Source organism: Egretta garzetta, unplaced genomic scaffold, assembly GCF_000687185.1.
Source record: "Egretta garzetta isolate BGI_Z169 unplaced genomic scaffold, ASM68718v1 scaffold353, whole genome shotgun sequence".
NCBI lineage: Eukaryota > Metazoa > Chordata > Aves > Pelecaniformes > Ardeidae > Egretta > Egretta garzetta.
This window is the reverse complement of record NW_009259307.1, coordinates 424,455-444,399: the sequence shown is the minus strand read 5'-3', so window position 1 is coordinate 444,399 and position 19,945 is coordinate 424,455. Positions and strand designations below refer to the sequence as shown.

General features: G+C 38.1%; 1 protein-coding gene across 1 annotated transcript in view; it reads left to right on the top strand.

The window, feature by feature from the left end:
• PCSK5 (proprotein convertase subtilisin/kexin type 5) overlaps nt 1–19,945 on the top strand; it is a 254,875-nt gene that overhangs the window by 88,972 nt on the left and 145,958 nt on the right. The window contains exons 6-7 of the mRNA XM_035891730.1: nt 11,586–11,674; nt 16,686–16,858. Coding sequence (XP_035747623.1) covers nt 11,586–11,674; nt 16,686–16,858 — 262 coding nt within the window. The remainder of the gene's footprint in view (nt 1–11,585; nt 11,675–16,685; nt 16,859–19,945) is intronic.

The following is a 19,945-nucleotide window of genomic DNA, read 5'->3' as shown; positions in this document are numbered from 1 at the left end:
ACCAAATGGATATTCCATGCCAGCATTGTGCCCAGGTGGCCAAGAAGGCCAATAGCATCCTGGCTTGTATCAGGAACAGCGTGGCCAGCAGGAGTAGGGAAGTGATCATGCCCCTGTCCCCGGCACTGATGAGGCCACACCTCGAATACTGTGTTCAGTTTTGGGCCCCTCACTGCAAGAAAGATGTTGCATTGCTGGAACATGTCCAGAGGAGAGCCACAAAGCTGGTGAGGGCTCTGGAGCACAAGTCTTACAAGGAGCAGCTGAGGGAACTGGGATTGTTTGATCTGGAGAAGAGGAGGCTGAGGGGAAACCTTATTGCTGTGTACAACTACCTGAAAGGAGGAGGTGGGGCTCTTCTCCCAAGCAACAAGCGATAGGATGAGGCAAAATGGCCTCAAGTTGCACCAGGGCAGGTTTAGGCTGGATATTAGGAAAAATTTTTTCACTGAAAGGGTTGTTAAGCACTGGAATGGGCTGCCCAGGGAAGTGGTTGAGTCCCCATCCCTGGAGGTATTTAAAAGACAGGTGGATGAGGTGCTGAGGGACATGGTTTATTGGTGGGATGGCAGTGTTAGGTTAATGGCTGGACTTGATGATCTTTTCCAACCTAAACGATTCTACGATTCTGTAACATCATGCTCAGCACTACAGCTAGAGCAGTTTTTCCAGAGTAGCTGTTGCCTGGAGGGTGGCTGAGCATTGGTCTGCACATGGGAGGTGATGAGTTGCCTATGCCTCCCTTGGTTGTGGGTTTTTTTCTTTTTTTTTTTCCCTTTATTTATTAAACTGTTTTTATCTCAACCCAACAAGTTTTTCTCACATTTGCTTTTCCAGTTCTCTCCCCCGTCCCAAAGGGAAGGAGGGAGGGAGTGACAGGGTGAGGGTTAGCTGCCTTCTGGGGTCAGTACTCCAACCTTTCAGTAATGTACTCGTTCCCAGGAGTAATTCTAATAGCTTTAGAAGGGTTCTTTATGGTAACAGATATCTGAAGCAGTATCCCTGTGAGCCCAATTTCATGGTGAAGTTGACCACAAGGTCTGTGATGAGGTAAGTTACTCTCTGCATATGTAGGCATGTTGTCGTGTAAGGGACTTAAGCTCCAGAGAAGTATCCAAATGAGGATCTGTTGCAGAGCTGCTGATCCCACAGTTGCTGTGCTGGTCCATTGGTCCCTGAAAATCAACACATAACTGACACCTGTAGCATCAGATGTGACTGGATGAAGTGTAGGGCAATGCAGGTAGAAAACAGTTGAAGAAAAGTAGAAAAACATCACTTCTTCACTTCCATTAAGTCATATAATTTCAGATATTGAATGTAGCAACAGCAGATACACTTCTCAGAGGAATTTGTGGTATCTGCAGATGTCAAATAGGACACTTCAAATACATAGGAAACTTATTACCAAAGCAGGTGAAGATCCCCTGAAAATCTTAGAAAGCAGCTTGCCCGCTATAAGATCAAAGAGATGAAAAGCATTAACCAAATAAATTCAATAACTTGGTTTCTTCATGCACAATTAGGTTGCAGTGTAAAGTCTTTTAATTCACAGGGCAGACCTCTACCATGTGCCAGCACTAATGTGGAACAAAACACTCGTTCCTCTCACTGGCTTACACACAGTTCGCTAGCATATGCAGGGATGCTGAGAAACTGCAGTCTTAAGTTTTATTCCTGGCTTTCTTTACAGATGAGATATGGTGATTTGCTTACAGAGCAAAGAAAAGGGTGTAGAATTTACATACTTATTCTGAAAGTCATCATTATTAAGCTGTGGCTACTCTAGTAGAGGTGTTCTATCTAGTCTGGTACCTCTTCAGTAGAATAAGAATAGCAGTATTTTCTTACATCCAACAGTACGACTTTTTAAGAGTGCAGACATTAGTAAAAAGTGGTGAAATAAAGCTGGTGGAAAAGCAATTTTGCAGGTTTTAGTTAATAACTTTTTTTTTTCCTTTGCTCAAAAAACAGATGACAGACTACTTCATCTGTACCCACTTCATCCCAAGCTCTTCTTTATGCTTACTGTATAGATAACATGGTGTAGCCAGTACACAGTGAGCTTTGTCAAGTACAAGCATGATCACTGTAGGTGGTACATTTGGGAATTTCAACAGCAAATTTCTAGCAAGCTTTACTCACTGTGTCCAAGCCTGTTTTCTAAGGTTAATATCTTACATAAATATGGGTGGATTTTCCTAGGAATAGCAAATGCACGGGCTAGCCAAAAACACTCATTGTGTCAGTATCCTAGTTCTTACTCTAAAGCTTTTAAAAAATATTGAAAGTTACAATATGCCATCAACTTTATACAGACATACATTCAGAAACACTGATAACAGTTCATTAGTGAAACTTAATAAGTAAACATGCAGCTTAAGTTAAGTTAATAGGAAGCATTCATAAAGCATACCAAGAGTTTCTGATTTGTGTAAAGTAATATCGGGAGTGACACTAACTTCCTTTGCAATCTGAGGCCTTATTCCCAAATTAGGATTAATGTTAGACTCCAAAACCATTAACAAAACCTTAAACTATGTTCATTATCCATATAGTTGCATGAGAAGAATTAGTGTAAGGTCTTATTTTCCAAGTCTCATCTTAAATATACTTATGTCAGGTTGAAATATTTTATTTTTGCAATTAACAAGGGTAAATTAAGGTTATATAAAATGTTGTTAAAATGGTACAAGAAGCTGGCTGCAAAGTTTTTTGCTCGTTTGTTTAAATAAATTTACTTTTATATCTTTCCAGTTAAATCAGTGCAATTTGTAAGTAAAATAGTTGTTGATGAAGCAACACATCTGCTGACAACATCTAGAAACATATCTAGTGATTTTGTGAGGTTTCTTGTTGACTTACATATTTATTTCCAGTCTCCTTTTATGAAGACATATGGATATTTTCAGGTTTGGGTGTTTGTTTGATTGCTTTGTGGGTTTTGCAGTTTTGTGTAGTGCATTGACTATGAACATTAAAAGATGACCTTTGTGTCACAACTGGGTTCTTTTGCAAGGATCTAAAAGTCTCTTGCATGGAGATTGGAAGAGATGGAAAGAGAAAGAGAGGGTGGCCCTGAGGCACCTGCTGAGGTTATTTTCTAGTCAGCTAGGACATGTAAGTATCCAGACAACATTTCTTTGGCATGGGGCAGCATCATTTTGTAGGGTTAAACTTGAATATAGCATTATTAAGCATTACTAAGACTTTAGAGGACAGTGCATTGGCTGCAGCATGGGAACAAGAACTGTCAGGGACATCATTTCCTCTGCAGCTTCCACGTACAGGATCTTGCAGTGATTTCCATAGGTAGTTTTTTGTCTCTCCAGGTATTACTCTCCCTCACTAACCTTAGGGGTTCAACAACTCACAGGTGCTCCTCTGAGAGACAGGTTGGTATAGACGAAGGAATCGTGAAGGCTGTGTTTCCCCTGCTTTTCCTGTGTCCCCATCCCTCTGCTTTTCCCTGTGTCCAGCATCTGATTGCTGCATCTTTGGGATTAGAGTCACATTGATATGAAAGCATAACATGCCCAACATTTAGTGCTTCAAATGTGTATCATTAATTCCCATAGGATATGAGTGGTATTTATAACTATGGCAATGACTGAGGAAAGGGAGCAACAGTCCTCCATGATTGTGCACTATACTATGTGACACAGAATGAGAAATAGCAAACAAAATCAGCAAGTAAGTTTAGCCAAGTACATAGTTTTGTGTATTAAAAATAAAAATAATTATTTACTGATGTCTTAATATGTTAAGCAAGTTTATTGGGATGCTGCAGAATCTAAGTTCTAGGATTGTGTTCTGTCCACTGAGACTGTTTCAGACTGGGAAGTGACAGTTTAATTATTGTGTTAAACCAGTAATTTCAGTGTAAAAAATTAGCTAAATTAACCATTTTTACTAGGTGGTTACAAGATTATTTTTTTTTTGTGTGTTAAAATACTTGCCTGATTTTGTCCATCTTCTTCCCTCATTAAGCTGTATAATGCAGTAGTTCCCCTTACCATTTAGTTAGCCATGTTCCAAAAAGATTTGAAGTTGGGCTTTTGTTTGTCCTTTTTTCCGTATGTCACAAGTGAAGGGATAAAACTGTCTAGTCTCACAGATTAAGAATGAGAAAAGTATAGGTAGATACTCAGTTCTTCCCAAGTGTGTATGCTACTCTATTCTTCAGGCTGCACACAAAAGGGGATCAACCACCCTCATATCCATAAAATTATTGCCAGAATTGCTTGGAGCACATCCTCCTTCTATGACTTTCCATCCCTTCTACAGCCTCTCAAACAGCTTGAATTAGGTTAAAAAAAAGATCTTTTTGCTCATGTGGCAGGGGAGCCTTGAAGCCTAAGCAGCCACATATTCTTCAGTTTCAAAAGCAAACAAAATTGTCCTTTTGTGTGGGTGTATGTAGGTACCAATACGCTGCTCCAAGGTAATACTGGCCTTGATGTTGCTGCTAAAGAGATTCAATTCCAATGCATAGGAAAAAACTGTTCTGTTTTCACTTGTGATTTGCTTTAAGGAATGAGAACAAGAATTGAATTACCCATCTTAAGAAGGTTACTGTATAGTTAATGTGAAAGGCTGTATGAAAAAAAAAGCTCAGATGAAAGTTTTGCTCTTTGCTGGCATTTGAGCAATTTTATTTCTTCTCACCAATGCAATTTTCCCTCCAGAAAAGAGGCTGAATTAAAATTTTACCTTGGGCTAAAACTTATTAAGACATCAGTAAATAATTCTTTTTTTTTATAATACATAAAACTATATACTTGGCTAAATATATTAGTTGCTGATTTTGTTTGCTATTTCTCATCCTATGTCAAATTTCATTGGCTCCATCAGACCTTCTTTTCAGTGTTTGTTTTGTCTTTGGTATAAAACACAGACAAAAGGCATGTTGCTTTTAAAATTTCAGATTCACCTGCCCACTCACAAAAACAAAACTAGTAAAATAGTAATTAGTATTGTAGAAGCACAGTCCTTTGCTGGGCTCATGTCAGAGCTTCACACTTGTGACAAATTAGCTGCTTACTGCTAACAGCTAACAAGTGTAGAGAGAGTGGCAAGGCAGCGTTGCTGTTACCCACGCTGTTAAGTGTAAGATGTGTGTGTCTGAGATGTGCAGTGTTCCACGTGCTTGTTTTAATGCTGCCACCTTGGATTTCATTTTTGAGAAATAGATGGCTTATTTTCAAGTTTTTCTTGAAGTAACTTCCCATAATCGTACAAAGAGTCATTAGCCTTGGGGACCTTGACTCAAGACAGCTTCCAGTCCTGTGCTGTAACCACATTACAACATTGTGTTTGATGCTCAGAAACAGGATGGTGTCTGTGATGTAACACCCAAGTCTTTGGCATTTTTCCTATTATCTCACATTGAAGATTTCTGTAACTTGTTTTTCACATTTACTCTGTCATCTCATTCTCCACTGTGAATATCCAAATCTCTCTCCTTTGTGAAATAGCTTTATTATTTTTCAGCTGTAGCAGATGATGGTGTTTCAAAGGCTAAAGTTTGAGGTTTTCCTTGCCCATGCTTTTAACTTCTGACTGTTCCTTTATATCTCCTTTTTAAGATGTTCCTAGAACAACATCCCAACCCAGTGCCAATTTGGAAAGTATTTTTCATCCTCTAGATTATTAGAGGCCATGTATATGTGAACAGCTTTCAGAAATTATTTCTGCTGCACTACATAAGATATTCCTCTGGGATGCAATAAAATGCACGTCTGATAAAATGCATTTCTGATGATTGCTGTTTAAATATGTTTTCTTCAGCAGTTATTACATTGTGGCATCTCAGATATCACATTTACCTGTTTACAGGTATATTCCAGTGTAAGAGACATCTTTGAAAACATTTGAAAATTTATTTAAATATGAGTTTTGTAAAAAATAAATACCAACTCAGTTATTTTCCTACAGATAACAATGGCTACCTAAAATTCCATTCTTCCTCTCCCCATAGGAGTTTGAAAATGATTTTAGCATTTAAAGTTCCTTTAGTCCTAAAATTTTCAATGTCTACCAACTACGTAGTTTAGTTCATGTTAAAGGTTCTATCCCTGGGATTTTGCTCTCATTTGTAACAAAAACTAAGTAATTGTTTTTTTGCTAATATTGATGCATTGCCTTTATGCATAGGGCATATGTTTAATACGTAATTATGCTGAGAAAGGAAGTTGACAGTTATCAAAAATAGGCTGTTCAAGCACAGCCTATTAAAATGTAGATACCTTGTGTAAACTTTTAGACAATCTATTCGAACCTTTTTACAATGATTTAATATCCAGTCTTACAATATGTGCAGCACAGAATTTCAAAGGATGTGAAGTTTTCTTCTTTTCTGTAGGTATTTCTCTGGATTAGAGAAAACCAACAGCGCCAAACAAACAAAGAAACTGCCCCCTCCAACACCCCCACTGTTTTCTTCATTTGTTTACAAACTAATTCCTGTGCTGAGCATCTCTTAGAAAACCTCAGTAAATTACTGGTATGCCCAGAGATGTTTGTGATGGCTTGCATTGAAATACTCTGAAACTCTTTTCTCCTTAAGTTCCCACTCTGAAAAGACCCATTGGTGACAGGTTGAAGTGGGTTACACTATAATGCTAGTATCGTGAAAAGCTGGAGGACTTTAAATCCTCCAGTCCCCTGAGCTTTTTGTGTTCTGAAATACTTGATGAACTCCAGAAGAATAAAATACGGCAAAGAAATGCATGGTCAGAGTGTTTGTGGAATTCAAAGAATAGCTGTCAGAGATGGAGGCTCTGAAATGCAGAACCAATTTACATGGCAGGGGCTTTTCAAATTACCAGCAGCTGTCTTTGCTAACTCTGAATATTTCCTTATTCTAAATGTTCAGAGGCGAGCTTAATAAACTTTTATCTTAAAGATGTTCCTGGTGCCTCATAGCTTCTTCCTCTTCTGAAAAGCAAATTAAGAGGGATTATTGAAAGATAAATGTCTTATGTTTAAATTATGTCAGTGGGATGGGAGGAATGATAGTTAATCATAGAACACGCCCCTTTTCTCTTTCCATCATTGCCTGAAATACTGAGCCATTTCTGTCTCAGAAAAAAAATGCGTCACTCTTAAATGTCTCCTATCTTAGAGAGCTGTCAAAAGACTGTACCTTTAGCATTCAGGTGCTCAAGCAGTGTTCGTGCATGCAGAAGAAAAAAGTAACATACACCTTTTCATAGAAGTGTATTTCTTCAACAGTTAATATTTCGAGTTCTCCATATAATAGTGAGGGCATCATAAGGCAAAAAAATTACCTTTACTAAGGTCTTCCTGAGTAGGTCTTTGACACCTTGCTGACTACTTGTTAATGACAGACTGACGAATTTCTTCCTTATAAAAAGAGAAGAAAATTGATCTTAATTGCCTGCGTATTTTCTTTGTTCTTCATGTTCTGTCTCTCTCACATAAAAAAATGAAAATATGTAAGTTTCTGAAAAAGTTGTACTTATTTGCCTGGAATGAAAAAATTAGATAAAGCAGTTAAAGCTAGGCAGAATCATAAAAGATGGTTTTATGGTGGAATGTGCTGGCCAACTTTGTAAGCATCTACGTACAGCTTTTTTGGAAGATAATGCTTATGACATCTTATTTCTTTTACCTGGTGGCCTTTTGAGCCTAAATCTGTCTTTGAATAGCAAATTTTCATGTCTCTCTTATGAGACAAACAACCAACAGCAAAAAAGCTTTTTTTCTTTCCATTCCTTTTCTTTCTCTTAGACTCCAGGTAGGAGACGTTTGTAGATGGGCAGAATGTCTCATAACCAAGCTTTCTTTCATGTTCTATTCTGTGATACTACATCACACTGACATTAACACAAAGGACAAGTGCAAAACCTTTTAGCTGAGTGTCTCTTCAAAGTGCCATTTAATAGCCTGGGAACTTATTTCCCTTCAACATAAGCTGGCAAAGGATCCAGTGAAATGAAGCATTGACCCTTAAAGTTTATCAAGATAGGCCTTTGTAGAAGGGCAGTCATGCTTTGTTCTGGGACTGCATCAACTTTTTAAACAAGTTGTATGTGATGTAGGCATCCCACAAGGACAGGAGATTGTTGTGTTTTGACATATATATACATCCACAAAAAAATGCTAACTTGAAAGCGCCTCTTGTTTCACCTCTTGTTACTGGTTATGCTGCCTCCATAAACTGTTCATAGTTTGACATTTTCAGGATTTCAGGCTCAGCAGAAGTTTTCATAGCTTTAAAGCAGACTTAATCAATTTCAGGCATCAGTTGCATCATATTTGTTGAGTATCAAGTTAGTTAAGAAATTAGTGTAATGATTAATCTGAAGTTTTTCCTTATTTTAGCTGCAGAATTCAGAGTCTCTTCCAAACTGTAGAGCTCAAGCAAAAATCTGGGACAGAGAAAATGAAAAGCAGTGTGGAAAGAACTTGATTTTTTATATGCAGATTTTTTAGAAAGTCTTCCCTTTCACAGCGTAATTGAAATATTACTAAAATACCCATAAAAGATAACATATTAAAACAAATTGGGTTGCATATATGATTAATTCACACAGTGGGAAACTGATTGTAAGAGGGGCAATTTTATACGTATAATCTTGAAATGAATAAAGCAACTTACAATTTTGTCATTTCCATTATAAATGTAGAATGCAATTAACAATAATCTTGGCAGAGAAGCAAGCGTCTAATGTAAAAATCTGCTTACAAAATAAATGTATAACATTACTGGCCTTAAAATACAATAAAAAGAAGGATTCTCCAATATGTGAGGACTAGTGAAATAGTCAGAAAAGTTAATTTAACTCACATGCTGTAAAACTGTCCAAAGATCCAGTTCTCTCTGGAATATGCTTTTTTCTATGAGAAATTTACATGAAATTTCTTACTGTGCTTTAATTCAATAAATGTGTGTCATGATAATTCCATACCAGTCCTTTAAAGCCTCTGCTACTTCTTACTGAAGTTACATCTACCACTGCAGCTACTTCCACATCAGCTGGAATTTAGGGTACAGTTTCATGTTGCTGTTAATCCTGTGCTACTGTGGGCTGCTGCTAGGATGTGCAGTCACACTGTGACACACACACACACACCCCCGCCTGCTGCACGTCCCCCGTTTCCCCTCTTACAAACATCACATCGCCCTGGGGTGACTGGGATGCATTTGATGATCTGGTGGAAATCTCACCCTTGTGATGGTGCTCGGTGGATGCAGCTAAAAAAGTAGCAGGTATCCATATACACTGGGAACCACTGAGAAACTTGATCCATTTCTTCAATTCTTCAGGCAGCCTCCTTCCTCCAGGTGTGATTTCTGTATGTCCCTTTTCTCTACTGAAAAACCTTCTTCCCATCACTGCTTCCTAAAACTGGCACCCAGGAGGGGTTTCTTGTCAATGCAGCCTCCCCTGTGGGAAGCTGCGGCTCAGCTGCATGTGTTTCACCAGGCAGGCAGTGATTTATTAATAGATTATATGCACTGAAGTGACGCATGCGGGTATGTTACATCTACATTTCTAGAGTATAGTCATCCGTACTTTGATGTATGAATGATAACGCCTCTAAACTTATATGTAGCGCCTAACAAAATCATAAGAAGGGAACTTTGGGAACCATGTGTCTTGTAAATAATTCTTAAGACAGGCATCTGCCTACAAATATTAATACATTTTAAAAAGACACCGCTTCAAACAAACACAGAGCTAGAACAGTATATGAAAATACTTGAAAATGAAGAAGGATCTTTTTAAAACTTGCTTTCATCTGTGATTCCTGAATTATTTAATTCAGGCTTTTCAAAATAATTCTGTAATAGGATAAAACAATGGTTTATCAATTAGAGTTTGATAGGCTTTCTTCAAATGAAAGTTAGGCTAGAAAATTAGGCCTCATATCAAAAATATCTTGAAAAGTTCTCTGATCAAGTTAGGCAACCAAATGATGAATTGAGAGATACGAGATATACATATAATTGTGAAACCTTGATCCAGCTTTAGGATTTATCAGCATCCAACTTGGCACTTTGATTTTGTGAATAAGGATTACACTTTTCTCATAGATTATATTTATTTTACCTCATAAACTGAATTATCTCCTCTGAAATTCTAACAGGTTAATATTGATCCCTTATATTGCTTGTTTTTTTGTTTCCTCTCTGTTTTCCCTAGTGCTATTTGTTGTTATTCTTGTTTTATATTAATCCATTCCAAACAACTTATCTCAGTGTTTCTCATCTAAGTGTCTCAAAAGGTTAAGGGAAAAAAGTTGCGCTAATAATAAGGAAATAGGGAGTGACTCTACCCAAAACAAGCTGTACCAAGAGAAAGCAACTGTGATTCTTGTCTCTAATATGGGTGTCAACTTCAATTCAAAAACACCCATGTTCTCCAGATGTCTGTGTAAGCAGTCTGACAACCACCACCAGCAGAAGAGTGCCTGTGTACACAACTGACCTCACTTAGCCTCCTCTGAAGTGCTTGCCATGTTGTTATCTATTTTTTGCTTTGACTTTTTAAACTTCGTTCTTTGTGGCTACCCAAGCCTTACATTATCTTTCTATCTCCGTCTCATCAACTCCCCGTCTCTTTTCCTGTCTGGTCTGAAACTCCATATTGCCTCTCCACAGCAGCTCTCTAAAGTTCCTCATCTGGTCCTTGTTGCTTGTGCAATGGAGTTGCTTAACTGCACAAGGATGAGGGCAAAACTTACTGGTCGAAAACATGCAGTGAATCCTATATTGCAGGCAAAAATCACAAAAAGCAGGGACAGCTTTCCTACTGTGGTGGCTGTATGGATGGCCACTGTCACCTTATAGAGAGCATGGATCAGGGCTAGGCAAGGCATCCCACTGTGGCTTTGCACAGTAGGCAAGGGGGCAAGCAACCACTGGAGGTTTTATATTTTCCTTCAGCAGCTTCTTAAGATTATACCCTTGAAGCCGAGCTCTGCTTCCAGGCCCAGGGTATACCTCTGATGTGAAGAGTACTTCAGCTGTTTTTGCTGCTCCCGGAAAGGCCGCAGGCTTGGCCCAAGGCATGACCAGGACATGCCTATACAGAAGCTTTGAACATACCTGGCATATAGCCAGTCTTAGGCTTGTCTCTAAACAGCAGTGTGGGCATTGGTGCAATCTCATCTTCCTCATGGAAAGGTATGGTATACGTTGTGCCTGCTGGGGGCTTGTATGGAGATCTACATGCTAGCAACATAAGTGGTTGAGGGAGAATGCAGGAAAAAAGTTCTGTCTATAATGTAAGATTTGGTTCAAAATCAAGAACTGGTATCCAAGACTTCTTTTTGTTGCTGTGGATTACGTATCATTGTTATATGTCTGTGTTACAAACTTTCCATGTTTCCAGTAGCGAGTAAGCCTACCATGAAGAGGTTAATGTGATTGTGATAATGATGTTAAAATGTGTTCAGAGGAATGTTGTAACACGGGTATAAATTACTGCGGGGGATTAAGTAGTGCAAGACATTGTGGATAGTTGTGCTTTTAGCACCTGAGGATGGGCAAAGTCAAAGCCTTTAATCCCAACAGTCTGTGCTTACTTGGAAAAATGTTTGTCTGACTGCAGGCATGGAACCCGTTGTGCTGGAGAAGTGGCAGCCACGGCAAACAACTCACACTGCACAGTAGGAATCGCCTTTAATGCCAAGATTGGAGGTATGTGAAACAATCTCCCACCAAAAATAAAGTAACCAAAGAGTTATTTGTGCTAAATGGGACATTCAGACCTTTCTCAACAAGAGAAGATTTGCATGGATAGCAAACCTAGCCATGTTAACAAGTAAATCTCGGTTGTAGAGTGGTCGTTAAATACCAGTACTGAAGGAGTTTGTCTGCGATGACACTTCTCCAGTGCTCCCTGGAACACTGCCTCTCAGTATACGCATTAAAACAGAAAGCGAGACCTTTGATGAAAACACAAACCCCAGAATTAGGACATTTGGGTTTTCTCACAGATTCAAAGCTCTAAGTGATTAACTCTGACAAACCAGAATATTGTCTTGCGTACTGATCCCAAACAAAATACTGTCAAAACATAAAACATTTTTGTGTTGTTTGGCTGTGGTTGGAGAGAATCTTCTTTTGATCCCTCTGTGTGATCACATTATTGCCTGAAATTTGAAATTCGATTGCACTTTTTTGTTCATTCAGCCAAGAGGTTCCAAGTGGCTTCTATGAGTTCTTAGTCAATAGCTGCTCAAGACCTTTGGTTTAATTTGTGGAGATGACTGTCAAGGTGTCATCTGTGTGCCTCCCAGGCTGTAGCCTGCCTGTGCCAGATTTTAATGCTTCAAGTGAAGTTTTACCCTGTACTTTTGACAAAATCATGGGATCGGTATATTGGCTTTCAGTAGAAAGACTTATAGCTCAAACTCATTAATTGTTGATTTTCTGTCCCAAAATAGAGCCCATCTGTGAAAACAGAAACATGTTTACCTATATATACACCAGAGGACAGTTCAAAAATACGACCAGGCAGTGTTGAGGCCATGTTTCCACAATTAATAGTACTGTATCTGTTCTCTACTAGATCAGTACAAGTTTGATCCAAATCAAATGTGAGCACAGCTGCATTTCAAATTAGCCAAAGCACACAACTTTGTCCTAATGTCAGCTTCCTGTTTGCCTGCTGGCTTCAAGAAGATAGACAATACCTGATCCAGCATAAGGCTAGAGTGATGCAGAAAACCAATTTCCCTTCAGGTGGAGAGCCTGCCTGTACGAAGTTACCCTGTCAGAGTGGTTTAGAAAATCTGAACTGGCCAAGTGAGTGAGTTTGTGGCAGATGAACAGGCTGTCTCATGTAGACGTGGCATTTGGTCGTGTACCAGCAGCAATGAAATCAGATTTATTGCATTGTCAAACCAGAGTCAGAGGAGAGTTAGTGCACTGATAGAGGTAAAAGATGGCTTCTAGAAAAGTTTCATTTGTGAGCTGGATAGTCACAAAACCTGCAACAGCTCGGGCACGTCCTTGAAAAGCTCTCCATTAGTAACAGTGGCTTCTTCTTAGGTTATTATTTATTAAGCATTAGGAACGTGCAATAATAATGTTTTAGAAACCCTCCAGCCGTATTTGCTGAATCACAGCCTTTTCTAAATATAGTGTAGAAACTGACTCAGACGGACATAGTATGAATGCAGTTAATGTGAGCAGTAAAGCCTAGATATGTGTGCCTTTTCATTATATAGATATATATTTATGTAGTACAAAGAATACAACAGCCTTCAAGAAATTTCACTGGTCTAAGTGAAATAAAAATTTTATCCACTCCGTTTGTCACCATGATTCTGTAGAGTCATCACCAGCACTGCTCTTAAAAGAAAGCTGGAAAGTAATAACTGCATAAACCTCACTTGAGGTAATGTACCACCTTTTAAAAGCTTCAGCACTTGAAAACAAGACTTCAGGAGGCTCAGCAGATAATCTGCAGAAAGTGAGAGGCAAGAGGGAATTCCAAGGTATCAGAAAGGGAGGTTAAGCTTCTCCTTCCACTAGGTTTATATATTTAAGAGTTTCACTGCTGCTGACCTCTACTTGGCATGCTTCCCTCCCTTCCCTCAGAAAAGCCATAAGCTACACATGTGAATACGCAGTGACTGTGTTCTGCCTCCACAGGCCAGATAGGGTGTAAAAATGTTGCAACATATTATGCTGAACTAGTGCTCAGCTTGCGTGTTTCCCAGGGATTTAAAGACCCTCCTCGGGCCTTCTTGGAGAAGAAACTCGAGTTGAGGTAAAGCTATTACATTCTCCTTACACAGAGGAGCACCTGACAGCAGTGATGTCGAATTTGCTCCACCAAGATAAGCATTCTTTACTTCAAACCAAAAAGCATCTCTGGACATGTAAGATATAGTAAAGAGATAAAGTGAGGGGGAAAAGAAATCCTTTCAATCAATATTCCATCAAATACTGGCAGCTGAACAAATCCAATTAATGATCTTTGTGATGGACAGTTGTTAACTATCTATGTACCAGTAATGCTCACTTTTTTCTCAAATGCATTTGTACTCCTTGTCTCATTTCCACACATTTAAGAACATCTCACCACAAATAGGTCAAAAATAAGATCCTTAGAAACGCTGAGCCTTCTCATACAACGGTTTAAGTGGGGACGTAATCCGCAGATAAGAAAATCTGAGTAAAATTGAAATCTGGACCTTCAGTTCATTTACAGGTTGTGGAATGCTTCTTATAAAAAATCATGCTCTATGCTTACAGTTTGTGCTTAGCTAAGCTACAGGCCCTTTCACTGAAAGACAAACCAGTGTACCAAAGGGTAAATCTTTTTTTAATGTGACTGTCTGCAGAAATCACACATAGCAAATTACCACCTACAGAGCTTGTGAGACTTTTTATAGGAAGAGATGGTTAGCATGTTGGTATTGCTGCAGACTGATTGTGGAAGTTGCAAAGCATCTGTGGGGATTTGGGTGCTTAGTACTTGGCTGGGCTCAGGTCCTGACAGGAAGAGTTACACTGAATTACAGCACAACAGATGTAGATTGTCTTCAGCTGACAAGGAATTAGTTCAGCTGTTTCTTTAAGTTTAAGTCAGATGCTGATTAAAAACAAACATTTTAAAAGACCACTTGCTTTCAGCTCCGTTTTGCATGTTTCCTGTGATTCATTGAAAGTTTGTTCTGACTAAAATGCCACTTACTTACATTTTGGCAATTACTGCTAGTATTGGAAAAAGTTTACAGAACTCTAAAGTCTTAGGTGGAACAGTCTGCAAACGCAGTCTGTTAATTGCCCTCTGGACAGCTTTTGTTGCACTATCACCACATGCCAAATGCAGTTTGGAGGTTTTGTGATCGGCAGAATTAACTACTACTGACATTTGTGGAAAAAAAAAAAAAAAGGAAAGGAAGGAAGCAGGGAGGGAGAAAAGAATTATGTTTTGTTTAAGTAGCCAATAAGACATCTGTTGTTCAAAGTCATCCTTGAAGCATGTCTGTCAGTTGTTGGCCGAAGAGAGCAACACCTAAGTCATAGCCTTGTCCATGTTGCTTTAGGTTTGATCACTTCACCATTAGCAAAAAACCTGGTGTGAATTACTTCAGGTGCCAATGGCAGAATTTGGAGTTACTGTTCACTGTGTGCATGTAGTGTTATTTAGGTTTGCTGTGCAGTAACAGAGGCATAAAGGGAAGCTTTATTTTTTCTTCTTTCAAAAGCGATGTACCTTTATTGTCTTTATTTAGAACTAAATATATTTTAATGTGCTTGAAAAAAATTGAGAACACAACTTCCACCAATCATTAATTTTCTGAGATTATGCTGAGGAAGAAAAATAAAACCTGAGAATCCCAGAGTTGTTTTAATGACTTTTTTTTATAAAGTTCACAGTGAGATCACTGTTTGTAAAAGTTTATTATCTCACAAAACATGAGCAACTTTTGTGTGAACTTAGAAATATGATCACTTTTCATTTTTGAGTCAATTAGTGTAAGGAAAAAAAAAAGACCCTTTATCAACAAAGCATGCCCTATGCCTTTTGTTAGTTGCAAGTTATGGTCTTGGTAAACACTCAAGTTACTTCAGTCTGAGCTCATGAGCAAAATGAAATCTGTCTGTAATTAAAAATATGTAAATTTGGCTTATAAATAGCAGTGGCCTTTTAAAGGGGAAAGAGCATCAAGTTTGTTAATTGTGGAAGCAATCATTACTCTGTACTATCATACAGTCACATGCTAATCATTATTTAATATTTAACATCCCTTTGATCAGACATCACGCTAGCTTTATGTAGGTCCTTTTTCTTGTTTAGGTTAAAACTGGCATCGACAGTTTTCTCAGAATTAACTTCAGTCAAAGTTACAGTTAGTCAAAAGAACAACTTCAAGATTTTCTCAGTTTCCAAATTTAAGCCTACCTTATTCAGTCTGGTGATCTTAAAGTACTATGATGCCACTCACTGTAGAAGGGCTGGCACATTGACTTGTCCAAACCCATATGAAAGGATTCTTTTAACGCAAGAATTTCAGATTATACCTTACAAACCTTCTTCTGCACAGAGGAGGATGTTCACAATATTGTAGTTTCAGGTTGAATAATGTTACATACAACATATTTGTTAGTAACTTTCTGTAATTGCCTTGCTACTGTGTATGGTAATCAGTCTGTATACACAAGCTTTCTCCCGAGTGTCTCCTTTGTGCCTCCTACAATGAAGGAATAACCCCTTGTTTGTCTGTCAGCAGAGATCCTTTTATTACATCTGCCGACATACTTAGGACTGTGGATGATTCAAATTAGGTGCTGCAGTTTTACTGCAGTATAAAAGGGGAAAGAAAATCATATATTATCTTCAAGAGAGACATACAAACATTTCAAGGTTCAAGTCTTCTTTTAAGTTTTCTTCAGCGTAAAGTTTTTTTTTGAAGTTTGAAGGCTGTATAGTGGATAAATGACTTGTAGATAATTTTTAAAACTTGAAGAAAGAAAAAAATATTCCTTCCTTTTTTGTATTTTTTTCATCTAAAGAGTTTTTCCCACTGGAAAAACACATATCCAAACAGGTTTTGCTTTTTTTTAACAACACTAGAAATCCTTATGATTGTTCAATCCAATGTCCTAATCAACAATTTTCACTGGGCGGGGGGGAGGAGGCGGAAAGTTGAGTTGTTTGGTCCTGTTCATTGTATCTTTCGTTCTGAAGGTGTACGAATGCTGGATGGAGATGTGACAGACATGGTAGAAGCAAAGTCTTTAAGCCTTAATCCCCAGCACATCCACATCTACAGTGCCAGCTGGGGGCCTGATGACGACGGTAAGACTGTGGATGGACCTGCTTCCCTAGCGCGTCAGGCCTTTGAGAACGGCATCAGAATGGTAGGTTTTTGTCAAAGCGCATCTCCTAAATCTGCTCTCATGTGCAAGTGTAAAGGTACACGTGCCCTATACGTGCAAGTGCACAGCATGGACAAGAGGAAAGGATTCTTAAGGAGAGAAAAAAGCTTCCTTTGCATAAAACTAAAAATGTGTTTTCCTTCTATAGTGACCTGACTTCAGTCCTTCCTGAAGTATCAGCTCTGTTCATTTTCAACTGGAATACATCATCCTCAGTGTCTTTTAAAACTGCTCTGAGGTAACGATGTAATTCTGCAAGAAAAAATAAGACTGAAAAATGCTACTTTGCACAGCAGTGCCAAGTCATCAAATCTGAATTGCAATGAAATTTTAAAGCAAAAGCTTTGACTGTTTTTTCTTCTTCCTTCTTTTCTTCTGTTGCTTTGTTTTGCTTGATTTCTTAATGGAGGTTTAATAGGGTGTGGGAGCTAAAAAAAGTCTACACCCGTGTTTCTTTTAGAATTTATGTCTAGTCTCAGAGAACTTCTAGAACTTACATACACATTTCTCTACAAGTCTGTGCTATTACATTTTTCTCTGTGATATAGCCCAGAGATCTTCAATATACAACACACAAAATCCCAAATGCCCCTATATGAAAAAATTTAAGACCTTTTCAATTTTTTAAATAATTTACTGTCAAACAAATAAGACCACAGAGGGAAAGGAGTAATTAGAGCACCTTTTGATGTCAGAGGCCAATTTTCAGTTCCTCCTTTTACACTCCTGCCTGTTAAATAGATTAAGGAATTCCTCGTCTTCCAGTGCTCACACCTCTTTCCACTATATAGGACTGGTGGAAAGGCTTTTAAAGCTTTGACCTTGAAGGTCTGACCATTATTTTGAATGCAGCAGGAAATTTGCTGGTTCAGTGGTGGGTGGCTCTAGGATCAGACAAGAGGAGATGAATACAAAACTTCTGTTTCAAGAAACTGAAACTGTGGGACCGAAGTCAAACTGGAACGTAGTTACTGGAACATGGTAACACTGCAGCAAGATTGGAAAGTGCAGCTATTATTGAAGTCAATAATTGTTTTAACCAGGTATGCCAAGACTGATTTTAGCAAACCATAGCTAACATTCAGCCTGGAAGATTTTTCCTGTGTGTAAGAGACAGTGTCTGCCACTGAGAGACTATATTAATTTAAGGTTTACCATAAAGAGCAGTCATAACAGCAAACAGGGACTATGGGTGCAGAGTGGTAACAGACAAAGTTGGAAGAGCACCTGGTCAAGCTGTCAGTCTGTATGCACAATGCAACATTTCAGATGATTTACAATATACTTGACTCTAAGTTGTAAATAAATACATCACAAAATTGATACCCAGTATCACCATAAACATTGCCTAGCCGCACAAGCCTAGGAGGTGTGAATTCACATCTAATCACAGCTGCATCCCTGGTTTATTTCAGTTTCCTTGATAAAGTTGCATAGATTTCTTACTCTTAGCCCTGTCCACCCTGCCCCAAATGCCCAACTACCCAGCAGGTGAGTTATGAAGACCAATTACTGAAATACTAAACTAACAACAGGGGCTGTGTGCTTCCTATGCTACGTGGTGTTACAAGACATGTCAGGGTTAGGTTAAAGGTTGGACTCGATGATCTCAAAGGTTTTTTCCAACCAAAGTGATTCTATGATTCTATGATTCTATGTCTCTCAAACTCAGGTCTGCGAATGCTTTACTAACCATGCAGCCACGGACCGCTACCTCCCTTTCACTTGGTCATATGATGACCATTCAGTTCAGAGCTGCGGATTTAAGCTTTTGCTTATTTTACATTATGTAACATGTGAAGCCTAGCATAACAAAATACTCAAGCGTGTACTTAACTTTACCCTCTGAGAAATTCCAGGGGCTTAGCAGTTAAACACATTTAGGGACACTAATAGATTCTGACCTAGAGAGCTCTGCTGTATTTAGTAATCATTATTAAAATAGTTATCAAAGTGCTCTTAGAACAATATAAAAAGTATGTAGAAGGCCAAATGCATCTCCATTACTGCTTCACATAGATCATCACTCCTCCTTTCAGATGGAATATCAGCAGTCCCCATCACCTAACTAGAGTTTACTACTATTTGACAGTGACCACAGGGAAGAAAAACAATAAAGTGATGAAGGAGACCCTAAAGGAACTGCAGGATGCAGGGGAACTTAAACAAAATAAGTTGTATGTTTAAACATATATACGTGTTAATTTAAATGTCATATTTCATGTAGGCAAGACAATCATTAAAAGTTCAGCTCAAACTTCTGTACCAGAAGAACTCAGCCATTTTCTCGTTGAGATCTCAAACTGAAGATAAATCCAGTATAAATCAAGAATGTGGAATAATTTTCCGAGACCGTGGATCTTGCCTACAAGCATTATTGTTACTATTATAGCTGTAATATGAGAGGATACCCTACAGAACCCAGATGAACTTCAATTTACCAGCACATTGTTCCATATTTTTATATAGTGGAAACATCATGTTTAATTTTAAAATTCTGAGGTGGTCTTTTTTTTTTTATAACAATGCAGAAAAAATGTTTGGTATATTTTTTTGAGAAATAGTAGAAGTCATATTTAATGCGAGTCAAATTACTATTTTTACAATTTAGCTTCTATTTCATTTTATCAACTTTTTTTTCTTCCCAAAGTTGCCCAGGCAGAGTTGAACAGATCTAAATATTTCCATGTATTTGGAAATTTTGTCTAGCTCTGACTATGAAAATTTTTTCATTTCTACTAAGGAAAGAAAAGTTCTCTTTAAAACTTACATAAAATCATACTGATAAAAAACAGAGAATGTTTAAGGTTAATCTCTACTTTTCATTCTTTAAGATGTAACATAGACTGAAAGATTGTAAAAGTATGTCTCAATTACAACCTTCTTTAATAGGTTTAGTTTCCAGACCAAAAATTACTTTGAGATTAACCTGTTCTTATTCTTTTTAATAAACCATGCCGTTCTGTGTTCAGATAAAGGTACTTTTTCTATATTTCCTTACACTGTCATAAGATGTGTCATTTTTTAAAAGATGATGCAAGTGGGAGAAGAAAAGACAAATTATCTCTG